The 27,424-nt window shown below is 41.0% G+C and overlaps 1 protein-coding gene across 1 annotated transcript; it reads left to right on the top strand.

The window, feature by feature from the left end:
• Positions 1–1,246: 1,246 nt before the first annotated feature.
• quob (quattro b) lies at positions 1,247–26,811 on the top strand. The gene is made up of 24 exons (XM_029503031.1): positions 1,247–1,532; positions 11,261–11,458; positions 12,460–13,993; positions 14,924–15,076; positions 15,431–15,554; positions 16,414–16,507; positions 16,645–16,731; positions 16,842–16,958; positions 17,836–17,934; positions 18,019–18,167; positions 19,172–19,310; positions 19,504–19,626; positions 19,789–19,986; positions 20,152–21,128; positions 21,400–21,649; positions 22,503–22,592; positions 22,990–23,214; positions 23,803–23,973; positions 24,654–24,831; positions 24,932–25,048; positions 25,162–25,413; positions 25,702–25,967; positions 26,202–26,259; positions 26,398–26,811. The coding sequence occupies exons 1-23, from the start codon at positions 1,530–1,532 to the stop codon at positions 26,238–26,240; spliced, it is 5,583 nt and encodes a 1,860-aa protein (XP_029358891.1). The 5' UTR covers positions 1,247–1,529; the 3' UTR covers positions 26,241–26,259; positions 26,398–26,811.
• The last annotated feature ends 613 nt before the right edge of the window (positions 26,812–27,424 follow it).

The raw sequence follows: 27,424 nt of genomic DNA, 5'->3' as shown, positions 1-27,424 counted from the left end.
AGTTGCGATCCCTTGTGAAGAAACTGAAAGATAAGAAAAAGAAGGCGAGGCGAGAATGAGACAAAAAGCAATATTTTACCACATGTGAAGAATGTCACCTACATATTTTTGTGGTTTAGGGTGAAAGACAAATTAGCATGGCTCTCTTGCCGTGAAAGAAAAACATGTGAGGAATGTTCAAGAGACTGCAGTTTCTGCAGAGTGGGAAACCACAGACACTGAGAGCATTAAAGGCTTACAGTTCATATTTCCTACAGCAACATCACCTGCTGAATAGAGAGAAACTTATGATTAAAAGGAATATATTTGATGCTGTCTCTTAACGAACAGATGAACTTGAATAGTCTCTGGAATTTGAATAAAGAAACTGACAGGTGACTGACTGCATGCCACTTGTCTAAGTCACCTTGCTCACGTTCGTTCTCTGACCTTCAGCCGACAGAAATAAATGGTGGCCTGTCAGTCTTTTTCCTGGAGGAATTCTGTGATGAGCCTTTGTTTTATTTCTTTTTTTTTTTGCTGCAAGCAGGTCTTGGGTTTACATCCTCCGTCTCCAGATGTAAAATGCAGTCCAGAGGGTGTAACCCTACATTCCTCTGGCCTACTGAGGAGGTAGAGCAGCGCTCTTCTCATGCCTGCCGTTTGTCTTGGACCTCTGCAGGGAAGCCCCTCCACTTCGATATGAGTCAAAGAATGGGCAGTCTCCTGGAAGACGATTGCCTCAGAAAAGAAATGAGAAAGCCTGGAGCAGACAGTGGAAGTCAATCAGGGACAGGAGAGAGACTGATAGAAGAAAGACTGACTTAGCTTTTCATAAGCTCCCAGTGATTAAAATAGAAAGAAGGGGGCCACAAACGAGGGGAGGGATGTCTGCTGCGCTCTGATGCCGGGCTAAAGGAGTGTGTACGCAGCCGTGCACATACGTGTGTTTTGACAAATTAGGATGTGGGAATGTTTGGAGTCGTACCTTACACACACTAACACATATTCAGCGAGTGTGTCTGCACAGGTCGGCATGCTTCTTGGTATCCATTTGTGGAACAGTGTGACTGTGGGTGTGGTTGGGTGTGTGATAAAGCCCATGTGTGTGAGAGAGAGCAAAGAAACTCTGAAAAGCCTAGAGGGGGATTTCCTCTGAAAGGGAAAGCTTTTCTCCTCCCCTCCTCTTGCCTTCCCTCCTTCTCTCGCTCTCTCTCTCTCTCTCTCTCTCTTGCTCTCTCCCCCAAACACTCAGAGTAACAAGGGAAGCAAAAGAGAAGAGGAGGATCAACAGGCAGCTTGACAATTTGCTGCTTTCTTCGCCATACAGTCAGACATGTGGGAAGTTCATGAAGAATGGAAAAGACTTTTGTCCTTTTTCTACCAACACAGCTCGATGCCATGTGGATGTACTTCTGCCGTCTTCTGTTGTTGATGCATTAAAGATGGCAAGTTCATCAGGATAGAGTCCTGGGAGACAGTCTGCAGAGGGTTATCAGGGATAAAAATGAAAAAACTTTGTGCCTAACAGAGGAGAAACTCCTGAAAAGATGGTAAAGTATCATCATGTTTTAGTTGTTGTTCTGGTCTGCTGTTACTTTCTGAACAAAGACTTCAAATGCTCCACTGACCCAGTAACTGGGAGCATGAGTTCCCAACTTTGTTTGTTCCTGTGATTTTTGGCAGTCGTGTCAGTAAAGTTTCAGGAGCCTGTTCGTGATAAACCTCGTCGAGACAACGACGAAACGAAAAGAGAAATGTATTTCAAAGGCTTTTTTCACTTGCATGATACTGTGCGTAGCAGTGGTGCATATTCTTTGTTTCCTTTTTTCATCAAGCCTTGTCTTTGTCACATGCAAAGCCAGCACAAAGCTAATGTCACTGCACTTTCCAAACCTTTTTGTTTTCCTCAGCACAGTTGGTGGGACTGTTTCACATCCGTAGCCCCCAGCATCTCAAGCTTTTTAAGTGTGTGCACACTGACAAAAGACAGTGACGGAGAGCAGCACATTGTCTTTTGTTTTGCTCCTTGAAGCCCTTTGATTAGGACTTAATTGATGCGGATGGCAGACATACTCCAGTGAGTGGAGAGTGTTGTGGTGTATAAATTATTTGACTACTTTGCATGTGCACATAAAGGAATTCTCCAGTTCAGTGTTGCGGCTCTTTAAAAAGTTCAAATTGCAGGGCTTTAAAGACTGCAGAGGAAATGGCCTAATCCTAGTCACAACAGAAACTAATTAATGACGGTGAGTGAGCCACCAGATGGGGGACGTGCTGGACTCTGAGGACAGATTGGTGGGAGGATTTGGCATCTTTGAACTTTACTGGCTGTTGGTGCTTTGGAAATTGTCAGATATATGCAAATATGGACCATAATGATGCACGTGTAACATATACTTCCAAAAGTTGACTTGAGTCTCAACAACTAAATTAAGTGGGGGTTCACTGAATTTCCGCTGTGCTCACTTACTGTAACCATTTATTCATTGCAGCTTTCTTTGTATGGAAAGCAGGCAGACTTATAATATCTGTTCAAACAGATAAATGATAGTTTTACAGAGAGCAGGAAGGAAGGATGTTTAAGAAAGTCTACACTTGGCTGCTCATCACAGCTACCACTGGACTTTGTTCTCCCTTCACATCCACCTTGGCATTTGTTTGGCCAGCTTTTACAGCCTCAACTGTTTGTTTTACGTATTGCATGACTGATGCTGTTCTCCATTACTACCCTCCCGCTCACTGTCGTGAATCCACTGAGTCTAACTGTGCCTTGCATGACCAGGAGTTTCTATCTTTGGTAAACACTCAACAATAATACAAAACCCAGAGCATGAGCATGCTGGTGTGCACTATATTTGCATTTTGTTACTGTGTGACAAGGGCAACCAAGAGTCATTCATTCACCAGCAAGGTCAAACACTTTCTTCTTGAGATCTCACAGCATGTTTTTTTTTTCCCTTTGGTGTACAGTAAACATGGTGACTTGCTGCAATACCGATAAGCACAGCTTCAGTGTCTGTTGCAGGAGTCAATGTTTATGCAAAGCTCAGGCAAAGTCTGTGTTCGTGTTGCCCTTCCATTTTGTGCTCTTGTCTTGCCAAAATGTGTAGCATGAGCTTTACAGTTATAATGTCAGCAGTCATCAGCAAAGCTGAAGTCTTAGATTATTAGTTTCTAAATCTGCAGCAGCCCTTATTGGTTTGATGGGGAAGAAACCCAGAAACTGAACATTTTTACATATAAAGCAGAAACATAGCAACATTACAGTAAGAGCCACTGTCATCTGGCTGAAGTTTGCCTTTCTGTATGTTGAGTCTTTTATTTTTCAAATTCCATTTTACCTCCACATTCTGCCAATGAATTGGGCTCAGTTTCATGTTTACATCCACATGATGAATGTAAATGCATTTCCAATATTTGCTCTACTTATAGTTGTGCTGTATACTCCACCGTCTCCACAGCTTCTTATCCCTCATCTATGTCCATCAGTTGCTCATTCTCACTCTTTATTTGTATTTCTTTATTCATTTGTTTACGGGGAGAGTATGCAGAATGCTGGCTGAATTATTTCAAGATTGTTGTAAATGAAAGAAAAGAACTAAAAACCACATTGAGGAGCTGATGCTAAAACGTCCCATAGAGCCGGGGGGAACTGCTGAGTCAGGTGATTATTCCCTTTGTGTTTTTCATTATATTTCACATGCACAAAGTCATTTGGTCCATTGTCATTAAAATAAAAATATTGCATGTATCACCTACAAAGTCTGGAGCTAGTTGATGGCAACAATCACAAGCTGACATGGAATGGAGCATGGCTGCTCCATACATTACATGGTCACATCTGTCTTTCTCTCAGTCTCTCTATGAGAATCCTGGGATAGTCATCAGCGGCTCCTTCGTCTGCCTCTAATAAGTCATCAAGTCTGTGCAATGATATCTGGCAGGCAGCTAATACTTCATGCCCATTACGTTGCTTCACTTGCTGTGATTTTGCCAAATACTCACAGCGGCTCAGGGAAAATCTAAACAATAAACTGATGTGATTTATGAAGAACATATGAATAATTGCAGACATTTGCCTTTTGTGTCTGTATGAGCCGAATTAGTTCTAATTTTGCTTAAGTCAGCGAGTCAAGGTTCTGAGAGCTGTCACGGAGCAGTAAGCTATATTTTCTGTGTGTTTATTATCTATGTATTACAAAAGTGGGTCAAATTCATCAGAGGCCGTGCGGTGTCTTTTCAAAACAGTTGCACTGCCAAGTGTTCAGGGTGAAACGTCTGTGCAGCTATAGGCTATATGTGAGTCTGCATTCTCTCTAATAACTCTTCCTGTCACTTCCTGCTAAGACCATGTTTGAATGTTGCTGCTGTTGTGGCCTCCTCTGGTGCCTTTCTTTGACAGGGGGGCGGTTGTATTTTAGCTACTTAAGCAGTCATGACATTATAAGAATGGATTTCTGCTTGCCCACATTTGTAACCAGCTGAAAAGCTTTAATCAGATCTCAGATTTCCAGTATTTAGGTGGCACCCTGGTGAAATTGTCACCCAGGGTGCACGATGATTAATATCATATTTTTAAAATCAGTTTGTTTGTGCTATGGGCTAAACAACTAATTTCACTCCTGCAACTTTCCAAATGTGGACCGAAGACTGTCTGTTTGGAGTCTTTCTCTTTTTTGTACCTCTCGCAAATATTACGTGGCGAGAGAATGAAGAGCCACAGATGTCAGCACTTAATACACCTCTTATAAACATACTTGCATGCCAACCAAGTAAAAATTTCCTTGTGTTTTGGTTTGAAAGATTTCACAATACCCTCCTTGTATTTTTAGTGTCCAACAATTTCTTGGCCATTTTAACATTATGAGCTGAACAATGGGAGCTATTATGGCATCCAGTGGGTTTCAGAAACAAAGCATTTAGAGCCCTATTTCTGAAGGTTTGCCAGAGGTAAAGCTTTCACAAGTGAACTGTTTTTGTCATGTTCAATGTGAGAAAGTTAGTATGATTGAGTCACAGTCAGACATTTATAGTCAGACATAGTCAGGATTCATAGTCATAGTCAGTCTGTGTACAATACGACATTTAATCTTTATCCAAGTGTATTTATGGTCTATCTACATCAAACCCTGTGCAAACACTGCAGTGCTCACCTCATCACACATTGGATCATTCTTTCAACTGTACACCTGTCTGATCATGCAGTGAATAAAAAAAAAGTGCTGAACCAGCATAGGGGAAAAGAAGAAAATCATTCAGCAGTCAAACAGTATCTTCAGATCGGAGAACAATGTGGCCATTATTTTAAAGCTCTGCTTTTAAACTTAACATTTCATAACATGTGGTTGCCATGAACGGCAGCTGTGAGTCAACGTCTGTGATCTCGAAAGAGATGGGAGCGGAGATTTAAATCGGATTTGCCCACACTCACTCCATTGTTTTACATAGGCAAATATTTCCAGGATGAGTCTCCACAGCAGCGTTGTTCTGAGCCTTTCAGGTTAGATGACAGATTGTTACAAGATCAATTGATATTGTTGGTCTTTTTTTCACCGATTCACATGACCAATGCAGAAACCTGACACAAGCTTCACTTTACAAACATGGATTTAGTTCCTCTGAACAACAAAATGAATGAATGAATAAGTGGAACCCTGCCAGATCAAAGGTCTGCTAGTGAGACCACACCAGAGTTTACTTCTGGCAGAGAGCACTTGCAATGATGTGGGAGTTTTGTCTTGCTGGGGCTTTTTTTTTTTTTTTTTTAAGTGGCTAAAAGGATTTTGAATGGTTTACCTGAATGGAGTGCCCCTCTACTGAGTTTAACAACACACAAAGACAACACTGTCTCGGTGCCAAACAGGAGATACACACTGTTTAAGGAGGAAAGAGGGGAGAAAATGGGGTGGGGGGCATAACTAACACTACGATCATGGTTATGAGGTTTATGAGGTGTGAAACCTCAATTAGGAAAGAATTAACTAGAAATGCTTTTATTCTGGCCTTTTTACTCCCAATCTTTTTTTTTTCTCATCTTCTACCTCTTATAATTTTCAGAGGTGGTGGGCAGGGGTTGCTGGAGCCAATCCCAGCTCACATTGAGGAGGGCAGGGTAAACAGTCCAGCGATGGTCGCCAGTCCATTGCCGGCCCCCAGCCCAGGAACCAAACCCGCAACCTTTTTGTTGTGGGCCAACCACACTACTCACTACTCACTATGCTGCCCTCACTCACAATCTGCTCCTTTCTAATAATTCTTGTGGTTGGGTATCATTACGGATCACTGCCTTGTGTCCACACAAATCTCTTTGGCTACAGATGAGTTGGTGCTGTGCTGTCTTGGGCTCTCGTACACTGCATGTCTGTACCTGAAGAATCGGGTCAGTTTTCAGGATTCCCAGGCAGCCCTTAAAGCAGCTGTCGCTTCTGCTTCTAGTTTTGGTTTGGTGCCTGATGGGAGAATGACAGTCCACTTGGATTTCAGAAAAGTGTGCTGGCCAAGCGAAAAAGAGACATAAGCAAATTCTTTCAGCATGTCACACACAAGAGTTGTGTCCATTTAGCTGCAGTTAATCTTCTTTATCTTTGCTAATCCTTTGACTCTTTGTGGCTGATAATAGGGACATACATTGTGCTTTACAAACCATGACAGTTCGTTTATACTGCTCAGAGCTGACTTTCATTAGTCAAAGCTCAAGGCAGCAGAGAAAAAAACCTGCAATTACCTGCTTAATGCGCTACGCTGAAAAACCTCCCAGCCCTTGCTAAATGGTAGAGCAGACAAAGAAAGAACAAACCTTTTTTCAGAGATGCCTTTTGTCCACACCAGCATTACAGGTCAAACAATGGTCTGAAGCTCTTTCTAGAATTAAATCACAGGCTCCACTGGACAATGAAGAGGGAATCCCCTTGTCTTGAATGTGTAGAAAAGGCGGCAGTGGAATGAGATCAGCAGCTGGACATCAATCACGCCTCATAATCTCTGCAAGCCAAGACAAAAGCTCAGGATTCAAGCCTGATTGAATGCACTTCTCTGGCCGTTGCAAGAGTAACGCACCTTAAAACAAAGATGTACGAGTCTGTGACTCCGTCAGCATAAGAATGCTGAGGGCTAGATTCCATCTGCAGATATACAGTAAAAAAAATCCTCTCAAATGTCACAGCAGTCACTAAAATGCTTTTCATGTTTACTAACATTTAGAACATTTTTAATATGGAAAAGAGATGTCACACTGCAGCACATAAGACATTGCTGACATAGATTTTTTTTTTTTTAATGCCATTAGATGAAAATGTTATAATGATGTGATAGCATGAAACACATTTTGAATTGGTTAGGCTGATCAATGACAGAATGGCAGCATAGTGGTTAGCGCTGTTGCCCCACAAAAAGGAGGTTGTGGCCTCGGTTCCCGGCCTGGGGCCTTTCTGTGCAGAATTAGCATATTCTCCCGATGCCTTTGTAGGTTTCCTCCCATCGTCCAAAGACATCATGTTTGGGTTAAATGGTGACTCTAAATTGGATGCAAGGAAGAATGCTATGAAAAAAATCACCTGTGATTATGACTCTTGTTATATTTATGTTTAAAATTAGAAGTCTGTAATGCCAGCTTTCTCTATTCACGATACAATTTTGCTTTGTCTCAGACGAATTGAGGCTGAATCTCCCATAGTTCAGGCCTGTATGGCATGTTGTCTGGCACTTAGTCAGATGTAATGAGATACAGAAGAACTCCCAAACACTGGCAGGCACCCTCCCTGCCCTCAGTTCATTTCGCTGGCTAGCCAGTCTGAGCTGGGTCCAGCTGAGCCATGCTTAGGGAAGTCTCAAGAGTGAGTCTCACTCAAATGAATATATCTAGCCAAACCACCCACAGAGAGGACCTCCACCCTCAGACCTTTAAACTTCTTTGTTTTGAGAGTTTATCCAGGCATTCAGCCTTTGGCAATTTTAGCCAGAGTCTTAAAAAAAGAGGAAGCTTATATTTTAAATGATTTTGGAGAAACGTTATAATAATAAGTCACTGAAATTGTAGCTGGAAGTTGAATTTCAGTGAAGGAGTGATTTGAAAGTAGGGGAGAGTAGATATGCTCTGATAAATCTGTAGACTCCTCAGTGTCTGAGTCACAGCGAGCTGGCCCAAGTCCGCTGGTGTAGATAAAACTCGGAAATTAGATTTTTTTTGTTCAGGCCAGTACAGTAACTTCATGAGTTATGACCTCAGGTTCACAGTTATCTAGAAATTCGGTGGAACTGAAAGCTGCATGGCTGCAGTCATTTTAAAACAGCTGTGATGCATTATATCTGAAGAGCAGCCTCAAAGGTATTCTGTTGTCCATTTCCTAATCTATTGTGACAGATGTGCACATTCAGAAAAAGGAGGCATTCCTCTCTGCTGACAGCATGCGATATCTATAGGAGATAAAGAGACTCAGAGTACTGTGGTCAAATATTGACATTTATCCATCCAGCACCCCACATGGACAGCTGGTTGATGATACAAATCATTTCTCACACAACCACATTGATATTACCAACTGTGAGCACAAAGGCTGAGGGATTTACTGAAAAATAAAGAGGAGAACTCTCATCAACAGTTGTAATTTCATGACTTTTGCTCCCAATGCTTGATGTCTCATATATACTGTTGGCCAAATGCTTAGCGCGGTCCCAGTGCTGACCAGTGTGAGGTCTTTGAAGCTCCTGCACTTGTGTTTATCCTGGGCCAGTCTCACGCCTTGGTCAGGCCATCAAGCTAAATGAGGAAGGGGATAAAAACAGAGTCCTTTGTGGGGCTGGGAGATTTACACAGCAGGGCACTGTGAATTGATTGTATGAATAGCATGCCTGCTGTGGTTAACTTCTAAGACATGTCCAAATCCAAAATATGGAAGTGTCGAGTCCTTATTTTCAGCTGTTGACTCCACAATAATATTATTTTTTTTTCTTTTTTTTATTGCCAAAGAATCATTTATCTGACTGCATGTGCTAAATGAGATGGACTAGCTTAAGCCATAACATAGGAAAAATACACTGCGATTGTGGTGTTGAATGGCCTTATTGCATTCAGAATCTGATTTATTTGAGTATTTTACTTTTAACTATGCATTTTTGGGGTAGCCATGCACCACCACATGAGTGCAAGAAAAAAATAAAGGTTTTTATAATTGATGTTTTATGACGTTTTAGTCAACTGATAGACAACTGTATAAATACACTGTACTGAGGCAGCCATATTATGCCATCAAAAAAAAAAGAAAAGAAAAGAAAGTAATCTTTACAAATTCTACAGCATTAGATTTTTACCAATCTAGATTGAAAATCCTCCCACCTGAAAACATCTCTATCTCATCCTTGCAGGATCAGTTCACCAAAAAGATGCCCTCATTTGTCTGTACAGTAATTCTCCTGTATTAAGGAGGAATTCCCCCACAGCTGGTGCCAATAGCTTATCCAACGCAGATGTTCAGATTGTTACTGAAAGCATATTTGTACATGCAGTAAACACTGGCACAGCGCGTGACAGATTGGCATTTCTATGAGCATTTGTGATGAAACCATATGCTTCTTTTTGTGCTTTCCTCCTCTTGTCACTTTGAATAAGCTCAGATGCTGACTCTGGTCTGCTACAAATATACCACCTTCAATGAAGTGTGTCCTGGCCAGACATGAAACAATGTTCACGTACTCCAGACTAAATCATCTCCAGATACAGTTGAAAGAGTTTTGATTAGGCTCAGAAATACCCCTCTAGAAATAAGACAGTTTTTGATTACCTGAAAGAAAATTAGGTAAATCAAAAACATCTGTTGAGCTGACAGACAGCCTCTCTGTGACTTTGGTGAATATGATGTTTTGCTGAAGTTTGTCTGTCTACAATGATATTGCTATGCAAAAATTTATAAATTCAAAAATGTGAAACATAATGCTGATTCCTCATGTTTATGACTTTAAAACCAAAATTCATTTTTCAATTCATTCTTTGAGGGAGTCCCTGGGGCAAAATCTTGGAAATGTAAACTTTCCTCAAAACTGTGTTGTACATTTTAATAGCTGTTAGCCTTTAAAATTGACCTCTAAGAACTAAACACTACAGATATACACTGATTGCCATAACATTATGACCACTGACAGGAGAGCTGAATAACGATGATTATCTGATTACCACTGTCAGCGTTGCCATGTATTCAAAAGAAAGTGAACATTTTTAGCTTGAAGTTGATGAGTTGGTATAAGGAAAACTGGGCACTCACAGTACATAAGTAAAGATCAAATTTACCTGGGGAAAACGTGGCACCAGGCTGCATCATGGGAAGAAGGCAAGATGATGAGTGTTGAAACTTTGCCAGGTCCCAATTCAATCCAAAATCTGTGGGATGTTCTGGACACACAAGTCCGATACATAGAGGTTCCGTCAACTTCCAGGATCTGCTCCTAACATCCTGGTGCCAGAGACAGGCTTTGATGGGTTGGGGCTATTTTGGGAGCAAAAGGGCAATACTAGGTCATAAAAGCTTTAGAGCATAATGAAAATTCATAGCTGAACATAGCAAAAATACAAAGACAAGCACATCGCACAGTATATTAACTTGCATTAACCACAACTACGGAAAAGCTTGAGTAAAAAAGATGCCATACACAAAAAGCAGGTAACTACTGCTAACTACTTTTAGGGAAGTTGATGTGATTCCTTAACTACTAACAAATTCTATGAACCAATTTTAAGTGTATTTTCTGTCATTTTAGCAAACTTGCAAGCTTTCAACTGTGAGCAAACGAGTTGTTATTCACCTATTCATATTTCCAGTCAACACAAGATGAAAAGAATTTAAAGCCAGGATTTGAGGTTGAGAGTCGTATTAATCACACGGTAAATGTAATCTCAAATGAAAGATTTATTTTTCCCACATTAACAATTTTTTTGTTGGTGTGCTTTATTTGAAATGTCGATTCAGTTTCTTAACTCCAAACCCCGATGTTTTCTTAAGCTAAAAGATTCTCGTGATCAGTACGCGCAAAGTGTTTCTTCATTTGATTTCTGCAGGCCTACTTATACAATTTGGCAGTAGAGTTCATGGGGCTGTGACAGACAAAATGAGGCTCCACATTAATCCAGTGAAACCATACTGTGTCTATATTAGGCTTATTATCTGTACGTTTCCATTTGTTAGACTGTATTTTTTTGGTTTTTCGTATTTATGAGACAAGTGTCACAGTTTTATCCATCAAGACTGCCCAAACCTCATCTGTCTGACCTCAACCCCTTCTTGTCATACAGAACCCAGAATCTCTGGACTCGTCCATCCAGAGTGCCCTCTCGGCTCTCTTCCCGCCTTTTGAGGCCACAGCACCGATCGTCCTCAGTCAGCTTTTTCGAACCATTGAGGAGCGTTACCATGGTGATGCTTTGCAGTGCCTGCTGGATTTCCTCATCCCCTCCAAACACCTGTTGGAGAGTGTTCAACAGGCAGCTTGTGTGAGTATCAAACTGTTGCAACAACACACAGCCATTAGTCCTCTCCCTTGGAAAAGATGCCATATGCACACATATTTTACCAATATAAACAGCAGTTTCTTAATGTGTCAGGAAAATAAAAATCTGAATTATTTAGAAACTGTGAAATTTGTCAGATTTATTATTTGAATGTTTTGTAAATATTGCTTGTTGGAAAGAGATATATTTGACTACGTGTAGGTAATTGATAGACACAGCTTCCTTGAACTTTCAACTGAAGACACTGGTTGTGGTGAATCATTTTATTTTTCATCAAAAGTCATATCCCTTTCGGCTCTACCTCAATCATATCGTAACACACAAACAGGATGCACATATAGTTACAGAATCACTGTGTCTGATGTCCACACAGCCATAATATTCACTTAGAAAAAAGAAGTTCCTTGTCATTACAGAACTGTGAATCATCACATTTAAGTTGCATCCAATAAGCAGCAAATCCAGAAATGCATATCGACACAATGCCCAGAAAGTAATAGTTTTTTTTTATACTTTTTTTGCTTCACATAAAAACACAAACCAAAACAAAACTTGTCTACAGTGTTTTTTCATCAAAAAAGGAGGATTTCTAATATGAAGTATAGAAAGACACCGCCATGAGTAAGAATGTCCCATCAGTTTTTTTTTTTCTCCTTATTCTTGAACATTGATTTTACATCCTTTCATAAAGAACAAAGTAGTTTATGACAAAGGTAACCACTATCTATGTAATCCAAATGAATTATGACTAGTCTTTGTACAAAGAGAAGTATGTGTGAGAACTCTTTTTTAAATTTTAATAACTTTTTGCATTGCAGCCCTAAATATTTCATATTGTACTGGTGCAGCATATTGATATGCACTGACAAACTACTTACAGCTAAATTTCAGGGCCAGAAAAAGTAGGCAGTGGAAAAATTTGAGGAGAACAAACGAAAACAAAGTTACAATGTGACAATGCTCTATTTTTATTTTTTGACTAGGCTGGATACTCTGATGTGGTTTTTCGCTGCGAGGGCTGGCCTCTATGTCTCCATGACAAAACAGTCATCCAGCTGGCGCCAGTAAACCCTTTGCTTCTTCGTCCTGGAGACTTCTATCTTCAGGTGGAACCTTTTGGGGACCAGGCAGCCCGCATTGTCCTCAAGAGTCTTCTGGAAGAGGGCTGTCGAGAAGTGGAAGAAACCCCTGTGCCTGAAACTTCGTACCCCTGCATCTTCACGGAAGCCTGGCTGCAGGATGTTAATGAAGGACGCCATGGCACCCCTCTGTCGTGTTGCTTGGTCTGCACAGATCAGGGAGTAATCAAATTGCCCTGGGCTAAAATAGCTATCCCAGAATTTTTGGACAAGCCTAAGGTCGTGGCCAGTTATCGAGAAGCTCCTCCTGAACCCAAGCTGATCCCACCTCCCTCCCTTTTTAATGCTTCGACCCTCCCAATGGAAGCTGCAATTCTTCCTGCAAAAGACAGAATGTCAGCATCTTTGAGACCTGCAGACTGTTCTTCAAAACATATCCAACCGGACCGCGAAAGAAGAACAGCAAAATCATATTCTAAACCTTTAATCAAACCCGTTGGTTGGGTCTCTCCTAATACCTGGGATAGTCGTAACTATCGAGAGATTGAGGGTGATTATGTGGACCTGGTGGATATTGCCAAAGGGAAGGCCTTTGTGGATAAACAGAGAGCCAGCCATCCACATCCACCCAATCCATCTGTGTTCCAACCTGTCACACCAAGTACTGCTGGTCATAATGTTCCCTGTGGATGCAGCCTTCAGTATGCAGACGAACCCTGTACACCATGCAGCCAGAGGAACCTGGGGCAGGAGCTTACTGAGCACGATTTAAAGTGTCGGTACAGAGACTCTTACCTGGCTGCACTGAAAAACCCGGTCCCTTTTGAGAGGGGGAGTGTGGACCTCCTATCTGCTCTGGAAGAGGTTGGCCTATGTGAGGAGGGAGACATGAGATCCAAGGATATGTTTGAAGCTCCAAGAGATGAACAAGGAGGTGTTTGCAACCACTCCAAAGAGGCTGTGATACGCCATGAACTGTGTCAATACAAACATTGCGGTGAGCCAACCCTCGAAAACTTTGTGTCTTTCCCTTCAGACCATCCTGCAAGTTCAGAAACGGAAAACCTTATGAAGGATCCACCAATGATTTTAAAGTCATGCCTTGGATTGAACCACAGTCAGAGAGTCCAGACAAAGCTTCTCTCCCACCCATTAGAAGATAATGCAAGTGTGCATCCAGGGTCAGATGGATTGTTGAAATCACAGCAGAACGTAGAGGTTGTGAAACCGTCAGGGAAGCACAAAGTTAAGATGAGGTCTTTGTCCACTGTGTCAGAGACACCCAAGGCGAGTCCACTTCTCTATAAACTCAACAACAGGAGCCACAGTGATATTTGCCCTGAGACCGTGTCCAGCATAATTCAATGTAAAAAAGGTGAACCATTGGATCAGGTCACTCCAAAGCTGGAAAGATTTCCTGGAAAGTGGTCGAAAAAAGGCAAGTAGAGCCAAAAAAGCAACTCTTCGGGGCTCCTCTGATTTCTGCAACCCACACACACAGTTTGCACATTGTTATCATTGGACATTGTTATAATCTGTTGCTCTGTGCTCAAAAGAACGTTAGCCATGGTTAGAAAACAGACTGAAACATGTATGTCATCTGGTCTGCTGTCGAGAACGTGTTCCATTGAGGTTCATGGTTCATAAAGGCTCTTTAGAAAAGGGTTCAAAGGTCCAAGGTCAAGCCTTAATATGAGCCTCCTCCAAGGATTCTCCTCGCTGTCTGGGTTCCCCGGTAGTATGGTTTTACTCAGGTCATTCCAATTACTGAGGGAGTGAGCGGAAATAGCACGGCGTACCCCAGTGAGAGCGTAGGCCTGACGCCACTTTGCAGATAGAGGGAGCAAAGCATTCTTCTAATATAGAGAGACAGCATAATAGGCAAAAATGGGATTTCTATGTGCCCTGCACCCGCTGGCATGCACCATGATGCCCTCAGCGGGGCCTGATGAGATCTTTACTGGAGACAGGCTTGTCATAGCAAAAAGAGAGCGACAGAGAGAGCACAGGCGAGGCTTTGTTGGCTCCAAGAAGAGTTCACATTTTCATGTCTGAAATCAAAGCCAGTCTCAGTAGCCATTGCAGTGTTTTTTCACAGAGTTCCCATGTCTAATGTTTAAATTCTGCCTGCATGCAGCTGAAAAGAGCTATTAAGAGTTATGGCTAAAGAGATGAATGGTATTTGTTAGGACAAATGTCTGTGTTCACAATACAAGTCTGGTGGTTTTTTGGAAAATCGTAGTATTGTCTTCAAATTCCCTCAACAGAAAACAGCCTGATGGATTAAAATAACTCTTTAAACTAAACTATGAGTTTAAGTGCATTATTTTTGTGTTGCAATGAAATTTACACTTTTCTTCCTCCATAGATGGAGCTGAGTCAAGAGTCCACATCTCAAAGACAGAGAAGCAGTCTTTGCAATTTCAAGTTCCTGCAATGATCGCCATGCCTACACGAAAGGAAGAGTCCAGTTTCAGAAACATCAGTGGCCTGCTTGAGTTGGGCATTATTTGTTTGCCAGGTACTTAGCAATAATGTGAAATGTTATCAGTAATGTCATATTTAAATCTGGTTGTTCATGTAGGGGTTCTTTGCTCCTTTTAATTCTGCAATCGTCACAACAATCCTCTAGAGTGACTGGCCCATGTTTCTCAAAATTTAATTCCTACATCACTGCATAAGGGTTGTATGATATGATGATGATGTTAAAATGAAAGTCAGTCAAAATCAATGGAACTCATTAAACCTCCAAAAAAACAATCAAGTGATATAAATAATCAGTGATTTGAAGAATCGGGTCTCCTCTGAGGATTTTATTTCCGTTTATTGACGGATGAGGTTGCTTGCCGCTTACCTTTTCCCTTCATGTCCCCAGGCAGCAGAGACCGGACAGGCAGAGCAGTTGTGGAGGTTCATGGTGACAGAAAGGAGTGGACAACCTCGCTTGTATCAGCTCACAGTTTATGTGAATTGCTGCTCTACCTACACTCCATACCGAGGTACTCGAGACAATTATGTTTGTATTAAGAAATAAACAAACACCAAAAATCCCCAACAAAATGCCTGTAAACTATAGCTCTTTGTTTGGTCTGAAGCATACTTGGACTACAGCCTGACCTATGCCCATTATGGGATAGTGGCATCTGTTACAGTATTACCCACTCGCTGGGCAGACTCCCAGTGAAGTTGTATGTAATAAGAGGTTTGACCACCAGAGGGGAGGATAACATTGATAGAAATGTGTTCACCATTGTTTGAGCACAATTTTAGTATGGTGTGTGCTCTCACATCCAAATTATTAGAATCCCGGAGACTCATCCCTTAAACGTTTTACAACTAACACCACAAAAAATATCCAACTTAAAGCATTACTCTGTCTCACCTAGTGGTGCCTGTGAATCAGCTCACAGTTAACACTAGCATATACCCCCATACCCGCATCCCCACCAGATGTCTACAAGCAAGCACCTTAACATCAAGTTTAATTCTGTCTTCAAACATCCAAAAGGTTTTGTAGTAAATAGCCTAGCCTCCTGTCCAATGTACAGAGCCCTCCAGCGATCCCATCCAAGCCAGCTGCCAAACGTCTGGTATGCAGACCCTTGCTAGAATTAGCAGCTATGTCCCACTTGGATTCAGACAACAGTAACCCAAGAAGAGGGCATTAGTAGGGGTGAGTGTGTGTGTAAGGGTGCTGAAGAAGTGGAATAGGGTATGTGAAGAAGTGTGTGGGTGTGTATGTGGGAATAAAACGATAAATAAAGATTTGAAATGAGTGAAGCAAGAAAGTTTTTAGAATGATGCATCTATTACATAAAGACCCGTGTGTCCTCTGTGAAATGAATGACTGTTTTATAGGAAAGAAATTCAAGAGCTGGGAATGACTTTGGTCATCAATGCCAGGAAAAAGCCTCCCCCTCTTCAACTCTACAAGGCTCTGCTGATGGCACAGGTTGAAACATATTCACAAGCCAAAAACAAAACAAACCCCAACATCAAATCATGAGCAAATTGCTTGAGTTAATTCAAAACACATGACTCTCTTCCCTGATTTGTCTTTGTCTTCAATTTATTGACTAACTGCTTCAGGAGCAAGCTCTTCATGCCGTGCACAGCATCGTGATGCTCATGGATAAAGACACTTGCCCACGCCCTGAAAAACAGCCTGGGCTTCAGGTCAGAAATATAATCAAGTCACACGTTCTCCATTTCCTTTTCTTCTTTCTGACACCACAGATGAGTGCCACCTTTTCAGTGTTCACCAAACATTTCTCTTTGTCTATCAGATGGACATGGTGACTTCCATGAAAGCTCTGAACAAGACAGTGGAAGCTTCCCAGTTGACATCTGACCTCGGAGGCACCTTTACTTACAGCCATGTCGACTGGCTGCAGTTCCACCAGGTACTAAATATTCACTATGTGCTATGTGCTGCAGCAGTGGTGTCACTGCTCATCATCACTTTGAGAAAATGTGGAGCCTCCTGTAGATTCAGAGGAGTTTGTTGTTCAACCGTATTTCAGCTACTGTTCAACCCTGTGGCCAAAATTTTCATGTCAAAATTGTGCCAGTGTTATCTTTCCTGCCCCACAAGACATTTTGTTTGTTAGCTTATACGTGCTTTGGGTTTGCACACACACTCATACCAAACATTCACAATGATAGTTGCCATATTTAGCCTTTGAGTGGATTGAGGAAATGTACGCAAGTACAAAGCTTTGTACACACCACGGCGTCCAACTGTAGGTCAGAATGAAGCAGCTGAGGTTTGTTAAGTCTGCAGGGTCGTGGCGCAAAAATAAGTTTTTGCAATAAATATAATTTTTTCTTGTGCATTTTGTTTATGAAGTCATAACTTGTATTGTTATGAAAGGATTTCAGTGGTTTAACAACTCATGTCCATTGTTGGTATGCAAAATGTGAGGCCAGAGAGCATATTTACTGATGCAGAGGATGCACCAGAGTAGCAATTTTATGCAGCAGCTGTGCCGGCTACACAGCAGAGACACAAGAATAAACAATTTCTCATTAGTAAATTCGGTTAGATTAGCGGCATGGAACAAGAAAAGACTGTGAAATTGCATCAGAGCATTTCTGAGGTATATTTCTGCCAACAGTCACCTGGATTTGAGCTAATAAGTACACTTCCGTATGCAGTCTCATGATGGCACTGCCGGTTGGGCTCTCTGTGAGCAGCTGATGGCAAACATGGGAAAAATTTCATTACAATGCAATGTATGTCTGTTCACCTCCACTAAGTTCTGAACTTATTCATTTCAGAGACTGGTTTCCTTCATGACTGACCTGCAGGGGGCAGACAGCTTGTTGCAGAAAGCCATTAGGAAAGTGGATAGCAGCAAAAACATGGACAATGCCCAGGTGAAATGCAAACACTTATACTATGATATAATCATATATTTAGTTTATTGCATAAACTGAAAATTGACTTTGTATATACCATAGGAAGTGCAGTTATGTATTCAAGAACAGAAGGCCTCAATGAAAGCTGTGCTGGAGGATGCTCGGCTGGTTAGTCTGCAGAGAGAAGGAGGGGCTGTTCTGGCCAGGATGAGGAGAGAGGAGTTCAGATTTCCACAGTCTGAAGACTACAGGTATTAAATTATTTTATTTAAAAAAGGGTTCCAGATTGTATTAAGTCTACTTATGTTCTACTTCTGACCAATCAGAAGTGTACAAACGCAGTGCATTTCAAAATACTTATTTCATCTTTTTCCCACTGAGTAGTACATATGGCTTCCACCAGAGCCCGCCAATGTGATTACATCGCAACAACGTTGTTCAAATTTCTCCTCTTCTACATTGTCTTAAGTTACTCGAGTTCCGTCCAACTTTGAAGAATTTCTGCTTTACTTTTCATGTATTTTCATGTTATGGAACTTTTTACTTCACTTCAAAAACACATTCATAATTCATGCACTGCTCACCCACAGAAGTGCCCTTAATGATTTTGGCAGATTAGACCTCTAGTCAAGTGTAAATTCGGTGGAGCCGTGTTGAGAATAATACTAAACATCATTAAATATTAACTACCGTGCATATACGATTGATGCAAGTTGTCCTGCTCGTACAGACACACGCGCACACACAAACCCAGCAGATGGGTGGGGAAGACATAGATCAGTGTTTGTTCTCCCCCATTCTGCGGCTGGCACAGACATCAGTGAAAACACCTGTGTAATTTAAACTGAATGCTTCTTCAACCACTGTTCTGTTTCACAGCTGTTTTCAGAAAATGTAGTTATAGTTAATTTAAATTAATGTGCCACCCGGTGTGAGTATGTTTACGTTTGAAAATAACTTATCATATTCATTTTATCATTTTATTTGACAGTACAATTACAGTATATTGTTAAATTCCCACATTATTTAGACTCAATTTATTCAGGGCACTAAGCCTGTGACAGGCTTGTGCAGAGTTAGAGTATAAGTCATTCCATCCAACAGCTTTGTTTCACCTTTTTCTTAGATAACATATTCAGCAATAATGTCGAAGATGTCACATGACTCTTAAAAGGTTGAATGGCACCCTACAATGCATTTTGAATTTTTATTATTCAGTTTGCTTTTGCTAATATTTCTCCGTCCTTCACTGCAGAAATGCTCTGGAGTCAGTAACAAGTCAGTATAACCAAGTGGAGGAGAAGCTCCACATGTTGGTGATGAGATCGAACGAGTCATTACAGCACCTGGAGTTCCTTTTTAGGCTCAGGGAGATGGAGACAAAAATCAGCATGGTAAATGCAACTATTTCGGTCTGTTCACACAAATAAAATGTGATTAGGCATTAAAAATTCATTAAGATGGTGTGGTAAGCAGGGACATGGCAGTTGGTTACCTTTTTCTCCAAGTTGTCATTGATGTGACTGTAGAAAGTATAATTTTAATACCAAAACAAACTATATGCTTCTTCTGCACAACATCTTGCAGATTGGGACCTGGTTCAATACAGAAGGCGAGCAGAGACTGACGGACTCTTACACAACAGATAATACCCTGATGTGCACTGAAAAGGCGATGAAGAACTTTGAACAGTTTCTCATCCAGTGCAAGGTATTATGCTAACATATCAAAGGGATGTGTCCTTATTTAGCTCTCTGTTTTCTGTTCGCATAACTTTTTGTTGAGCTCCTAAAGCTCAAATGACTGTTGATTACAGGAAATCGCTGAATACCAGCAGAGTTCTACTTGACAGGATGTCATGTTTTTTCTCAGGAGAAACAACAGTATGCTTTGACCCTGGTGACAGAGGCTGAGGGACTAGTTGGCACCAGTGACTCCAGTCCTACTACTGATATTTTTCGTACTCTGGTCAGAACTTTCAAATCCAACATGGATGATTTTATGTTGCGTGCAGCGAAGAGGCACAAAGAACTGGACACACTGGTGCATGTGTATCGTTTTTGTCATCAGGTTTGTTGCCTTTTTTGATTACTCTGAGTTTTCCTTCCATTTGACTTGTGCAATTTCAGTCTCCTCCTTTTGTCCCCACTTGCGCTTGTCTGCATATTTCTTATTGATTCATGTAAGCCTTTAAATCTAAAATACTGAATCCACTTTTTGTTACTCCCCATCTAGGCCTCTGCATTGGCCAAAGAATGTAGTCACTTTCTGGTGCAGGTAGAGCCAGGGTGTTACTCAGCTCAAACCATGAGCACACTGCAGATGTATGAAGAGAGATTAGGTGGTGAATTCTCCACCCCGCACTTCCAGGCTGTGAAAGTTAAGGCCTGTGGTCTGGGATCTGGGACCTCTGGGGTTATGAACATGTGGAATGCAACGTTGGTTCAGTGCCAAGAAGTCAAGCAGAGTCTTGAGAAGATCTGGGGAAAAAAAAGAGCTGATAAGAACCAGATCCAGCAGACCACAGCTGCTAACTCTCAAGGGGAGCATGGAGGAATGAAGAAGGAGAGAAAGAGTGAGGTGGGGGAAGATGAATACTCCTCGACACAACTATTAACTCCTCCTGAAGAGGTAGTCTGTAGCTCAGAAAATGCAATAGAGCGTGTCACTGCGCCATGCACCAAACAACCTGACTTGAAAGAATGTCAGAAAGGAGAAAATCAAGCACAGAATATACCTGATCCAACATTTAAAAATCAGAACATACCAGTCTTTTCGCAAAACAATGACTATCATCCAGGAAACAAATGCAGGCTCAGAGAACACCAGAGCGAAGCAGATCTGAGGAATACAGACACTATTGAAGTGGCCAGAAGTGATTTTCCATTGCACAAGGCCTTGGGGCGATCCCTAAGTGAGGGGTCATGTGTCAACTCTCTGTTAACGACCATCTCTGCCTTTTCACCTTTAAATATAAGACACAAACACTGTCAGAGCAGGATGCAGCCACTGGGACAAAATCTGCAGCCTGTCCAAAATTTGCCCATTTCCCATAACAAGAGTTCACCCTCAGGAAACTTGAACTGCAAGTCAACAGGAGACAGTAACGAAGAGGAGGAGAGAAACTCCACAGTATCCACCCAGACTTCTAAAGAATTAAGGACTCAAGAGACGTTACTCATACCAGCAGAAAATCATGGCAGCAATGTGTTGTGAGTAATGCATCCCTCCTTCTGCTGTATATTAAGGCTCAGTGAGAAGCTACGAAGGACACTGCATAGCTTCCCATTGTGCCTGCACAAATTTCATTCATATATACTTACGAATGGCACATTGGTTCCACAACTAAAGAAAAATTCTATGTAAAAATCATTTTCTTTTGAAGTACATATAATGTTAAAGTGCACAAGATCACCTGGGTTTAGTTATGATATATCAAGTAAAATCAGTGATTTTATACTTCATTTCCTACATGTCGAACAGGAAGCTGCGGAGGATAATGGAAGAGCTGCTGTCCACAGAGAGGGAATACGTGAAGGCTCTGGGTTATGTCCGTGAACACTACTTCCCTGAGCTGGAGAGAGCTGATGTCCCTCAGGACCTCAGGGGCCAGAGAGGGAGCATCTTTGGTAACCTCGAAAAACTCCACGACTTCCACAGACATCATTTCCTCAAAGAGTTGGAGAGCTGCATGAACGAACCCTTCAGAGTGGGACGCTGCTTCCTCCGACACGTAGGTGCTATTTGCTATTAAAACCATATTGAAAACTATTTGCCTGGAGAGCTTAAGCTATCTTGTTTAGGAAAAATCCAAATTTTGACAATTATTTTAGATTTTAATGAATATATATTATTGATACTAATACTCTTCTCTAAAAGCTCTGTGATTACTATGAATTTTTTTCTTCCAGTGGCTAAATGTTGATGTCACTAAGTACATTAAAGTGCACAGTTAAGTCGAGCTATGGTGAAATAGCTCGATTTATTTGTTGAAATCATGTCGCCTCCGCTACGATAGGTGGCGATAAGCACTCTTTAGGCTTGTAGGTAACGGGCCACTGCCGATTGAGCTATGGCGTCACAGACCAGAGGTGGAAAGAAAAAAAGACCGGTGAGCTAGCAAGTTAGCATCTGCATCCGTCCGAAAATGAGCTGCAGACTTTGCCATGCTGGACGCGTTAGCAGTTAGCCGGCTTCTTTTGTCTGACCTCCCACGTTTGTGTTTAGGGTTTAAATGCAGCTCGGCTTCCGGGTCATAGTTTAGTGCGAAACTTTAGCCCATGCGCAGATCGACTTTAAAGCGCATCATCTGGGTGTGTTAGTCCGACTAATTTAAACTCAATTTTAGTCGAGCTAACATGTTTACATGTACTTTAAAAGTCAGGTGTTGGTCAGACTAAAGGACTTTTTCAGGTGTCATGTAAACGTGGTTACTGACACATTCATTAGAAATAGGAAGGCTGTGTTACACAAACCTTCAGGAGAAGACTACACTTGAGTATCATATTGTGATACATACAGTATACATGCACTTTTATTGTTGATGATAATTATGAATAACTTTACCTCTTTTTATTATTTTTTAGAGCGAGAGCTTTGCTTTGTATGCCCTTTACAGCAAGAACAAACCACAGTCTGACAGTCTGCTCATCAACCATGGAAAAGCTTTCTTTAAGGTGACAACCACTGCCAGCTTGACTTTGTTTATTCTTTTTTTTTTCCTCTTAAAAGAAGAAAGAGAAAACAATATATTTAAACATGATTATGTCAGCTCTGTATGTAGCTAAGGTAAAGAGATTTTGTTTTGAGCCTTCACAGTCACACATGCTGCCATGCTAATGTTTAGCAGGTGATATGTATGTTTAGTCTTGCTAGTTAAATTGAAGGATCAGATAATCAAATCATGATAAACTGCACAAACTATTTTCACTTAATTTTCTTTCTTGATAACATTTTTTGCAATATACTGGTATTGACCATAACAGCCCCATCCAACCATGCTGTTGCTTCACCAGAACATCTGTAGCTGTGCTGCTGTAGGTTCACTGACTGCTGTCGCTTCTCCCACACCAGCAAAAGCAGCTAAAGCTGGGGGATAAAATGGATCTGTGGTCATACCTGCTGAAACCTGTGCAGCGGATCAGCAAATACAGCCAGCTGCTGCAAGACATGATGAGAGAGTGCGGTCCGGGACAAGCCAGAGAGATGGCTGAGGTCAAGGCTGCCCTGGAGGTCATTCACTTCCAGCTCCGCCATGGTAACAATCTGTTGGCCATGGATGCCATCCACAACTGTGATGTAAGTTTGTGTCATTTATGTAAACCCAAACATCCTGGTGATTATCAGAAAGCAAGATTTCATATATTGCATTGGCTATTCTGTATTCACGTGTATTGTGATAAGAATGACTTGTATGTCTTGTAATTGTAATTCTGTAATTGGAAAAACACAATGGGGGGGCTCCATCTGCTGAGAAGAGTCAGTTTGATGAGGGTGTTCAGTGGGGACACAGCTCTGCTGAAGAGTTCAGGCAGTTTTTCAGTCTCGTTAAGAGTGCACATAATGTCCTGTGGTGCTGGCAAACAACAGGGATGAATATATTTTGGCGGGCTTGAGAAATGGCGGTGATGATGGCTGGTGTTTCCATGTACAATAAGGAGGGAAAGGAACTTGATTCTTAGTAGTTTTGTTAGAATTTTGTTTGTTCTTTCTTCTTTCTTGCATCACAAATGATAAAGAAGTTTATAATATATATGGTGATGGTGCTGATTTACCGCGTGTTGGAATGATTCTGAATCTGCATTGGACTGCAAATACATTAATGCCGACTACAGTAAATGACCATGACTTATCAGTGTCATTGTGTTTTCCTTTTGCATACTGCAGGTTAATCTGAAGGAGCAGGGACAGCTGATACGCCAGGATGAGTTTGTGGTGACATTGAGAAAGAAAAGGTGTTCTCGCCACCTTTTCCTGTTTCAAGAACTCCTCCTGTTTAGCAAGACTCGTAAGACAGATGTTGGAAATGAGACGTATATCTACAAACAGTCTTTCAAGGTACACATAGTATATCCACTCACAACACACAATACAAATACATTTGGTTTACTATACCCATAATGGCTATGATGTACCCTGAACCCTCACCCTTCACCATCAAACTCCACCATCACAACTGTAAATTCAATCCTCACCCTAACACGATTTTAGACATTTCTGGATATATATAATGGAAATTGAATGTAATTAATGGAAGAATATGTTATGTTAAACATATGATAGTTTTACAAGGACAAAAATAATTAATAGGAAAAAATTATTGGAAAAGTAGTTCCAGAAAAGAAATTGTATATATGTATAAAAAGTAATGACTTAGTAATAATTTTTACATTAGGATTTTAAGTTACTTTTCTTGAGTTTAAATGAGATCGTAACTTCAGACCATGAACCTCATGCAATGCAGAGCAGCCAACTCCTTAAATTCAGTGTGATCGAGTGATCTGATCCTCCTCATAAGATTCTCTGCCCACAACTTCATTCAAAATAGATCACTTCTTCCATGGCAGCTGTTTATTTGCTCTCTGAATCACTTTACTACTCAAAATTTTCACAGCCCAAATTTGTTATGCATTCTCAAGACAGTATTCCTGGGCTCTTGTCTGCTCTTGGCCAAGTTGCAAAAGTGCTTGTATTATATTTGAAACTATTTCACACAATTTGTCTCTCATTGAATGCAGACGTCAGACCTTGGCATGACCCAAAACTGTGGTGAATCTGGCCTGTGTTTTGAGATCTGGTTCAGGAAGAGGAAAACCCAGGACACATATATACTTCAAGCAGTTAGCAGGGAGGTAAAAGAGGCTTGGACAAAGGACTTGGAGCGGATCCTTTGGGAGCAGGCAGTGCACAACAGAGGTACCAACAAGCAAAAGAAACTGTGAAATGTATGTTAATTTTTCTTAAACATATCCGTAAATGTCTAAATAGCAATTATTTAATTTCACAACTTTGTAAGAGGTCCGTATGCAGGAGCGAGTGTTCATGGGCATTGGAAACAAGCCTTTTATGGACATCCAACCCAGTGAAGCAGCAATCAATGACAGAGCCATCAACTATGTACTGATGGGACGAGGTGAGCAAATACAGCCAGTAGCACAGATTTACTATGTTACTGCTGCAGTTTTCTACCACATTTTGACTTTAGAGCTTCCTTTGATAAAATGTACTTGCAACTACTTTCTGCAGAAAGCAAGATGCTGTCAATGGGTCTTTGTGGGGCGCAGGACAGGCTCCCAGCGGGGCGGCCAAAATCTGTTGGTTCAAGAAGCAGCTCATCCTCATCCTCTTCCTCTGGAGCGGGTTCCCTGTCACCTGTAGGATATGAATGTGGGCCAAAGCGGAGGGTGGTTGTGGGGGTGCTTGCAGGATATGTGTCGCCCCCAGTAGCCCTGGAGGAAGATGACTTGGACCATGAGGGTGGGAATCAGAACTTACTATGTAAGTTGGCAATTCGAACAACAACATTGGAGTCAAGATAGTGGGTATATTAGTAGTTAACTGGAAAATGTATTTATTAAATTGTTGACTAAATGCTTGTTAGCGGCTAATTTGATTTTACCTATTTTACCCTCTGTAACCATCCATTTATGCATTTGTACACATATACAGTACCAGTCAAACGTTTGGACACGCATCAATATTCATTTGAACGTGAAAGTATTTCCAAACTTTTGACTGGAACTGTACATTTGCTGTGTGTGTAATCGAGTCTTCACCATGTTCCAGTGGACAGCTCAGAGTCATCAGGGGAGAGTATAAGTGGCTTCAGCAGTTGCGGTCACAGTTACCAATCTGCTCTCGGAGGAGAGGCGGACGACACCTCCTCTGTCTGTGCCTCCATAACCACTGTTAAGGATCCTGCGGCCTTTCATCGAGCTGAAGTTTCTGCAGCTTTCCCAAAATCAAATGCTTTGGAAAAAACCCAACCACCAGTTGCACCAAAACCTAAAACGAAACCACAGGACCAGACCACGGCTCTCCCCTGTGGCAAGGTGCAGTACAAATATGAGAGGCCTAGTTCATATCATAGAACCGTAGTTTGTGTTGTTAAAATCATTACAAATGCAATTCTCCTAACACATTCCAAAAGAAAAAGGCTCCCAGTTCATTCACTCATTAAGCAATGTTTGCAGTCCATTTTTTCCTCTGTGTTTGGTTTTTCTTTATGTATATTATCAGTCTAAGATTATGTTTAGTATTAAATTAATGTTTTATGAACCCCTCAGGTTCAGAACACCTGTGTTGGAAAATCCACCGAGGTTTGACCTATGAGAGATGGTACAGGTGAGTATATTGTAATTCTGTATCTATCATCTGTAACTTAGTATAAAATCAAACTACGCTGCTCTTTCAGTCATTATGTGTAAAATCAATTAATTGTCTTGGGGATTTTATCAAAGTATTCTTTTTCTTTTCCTGCAGACACATCAAGAAAAGCCAACAGAGGTCTGATATCTGTATGAAAGAGAAACTATTTAAACCAACACCCTTTTATACGAGCTGTCACTCTAATCCATTGCCATCTTGTAAATACCTGTGTTTAATCTCGCCACTAAAAGGAAGTGTCAGAGAAATGTCTATAAATGTAATGTATTCCGTGATTCCATGATCATTGACCCATTTTGCACCTGATATAGCTTTTTGGAGTGGAATGTAAATCAGACTAGTTTTATAGCTCATTTGGAGGGTCATAGCGTTTCTACAGCTTGCATCTGTGTGTACATGTCATAACATTGTGTAACACTATACTGCACTATGAAAACATGGCTACTTTCATTGTGGTGAAATAAAACTCACACTAAGTAATTTTCTACAATAAATGTATTGCTTTTTGTACAGGTTCAGCAAACTTTACTTATGTTCTCAAAAAATAAAAAACACACAACACGTTAATTCTTTTTCCGCTTAGTTAAAAGTTTTTTAGAAGCTCACATTACTTCCATAAAAGAACTGACCTATGTAGCAGCTGAATGGCTTTCTATTTGAAATACAGAATATTTGCAGTCATAATGTAGGCTATACAGTAATCCCTCGAGTATCACGGGTGTTAAGTTCCAGAACTGCGAAGTAGAAACAGGATTGGCTAAAGTGATTCATCAGGGTATTGTATATTCTTTTATTATTTTTATACATTAAAGGTTTTTTTCAAGCCTAAACACACGTTTATAAAACTTTTTCTACACTCTTAAACACAAATAAAGCTGCTGAGCAATGTAGTGGATTTGTGCATAGACAGCAAATTGAGCGGCATTGGATAATGAAAGCTAGGATGCTGGGAACTGAGGCTGCGGTCACTAAACCACTCAACGGTAAAAATGTTTAAAAATCCATGTTGCAATTAGACTGTGAAAGGTGAGGGTTAGGGTGAACCGTTATATAGCATGGGATTACTGTATGTCATTTTATTTTTGCTTTATTTACACCTCACTGTTTTCAGTAAGAAACAGTG

The sequence above is a fragment of the Echeneis naucrates genome, chromosome 5 (assembly GCF_900963305.1).
Source record: "Echeneis naucrates chromosome 5, fEcheNa1.1, whole genome shotgun sequence".
NCBI classification, from domain to species: domain Eukaryota; kingdom Metazoa; phylum Chordata; class Actinopteri; order Carangiformes; family Echeneidae; genus Echeneis; species Echeneis naucrates.
This window is presented reverse-complemented; position numbering and strand designations above follow the sequence as displayed.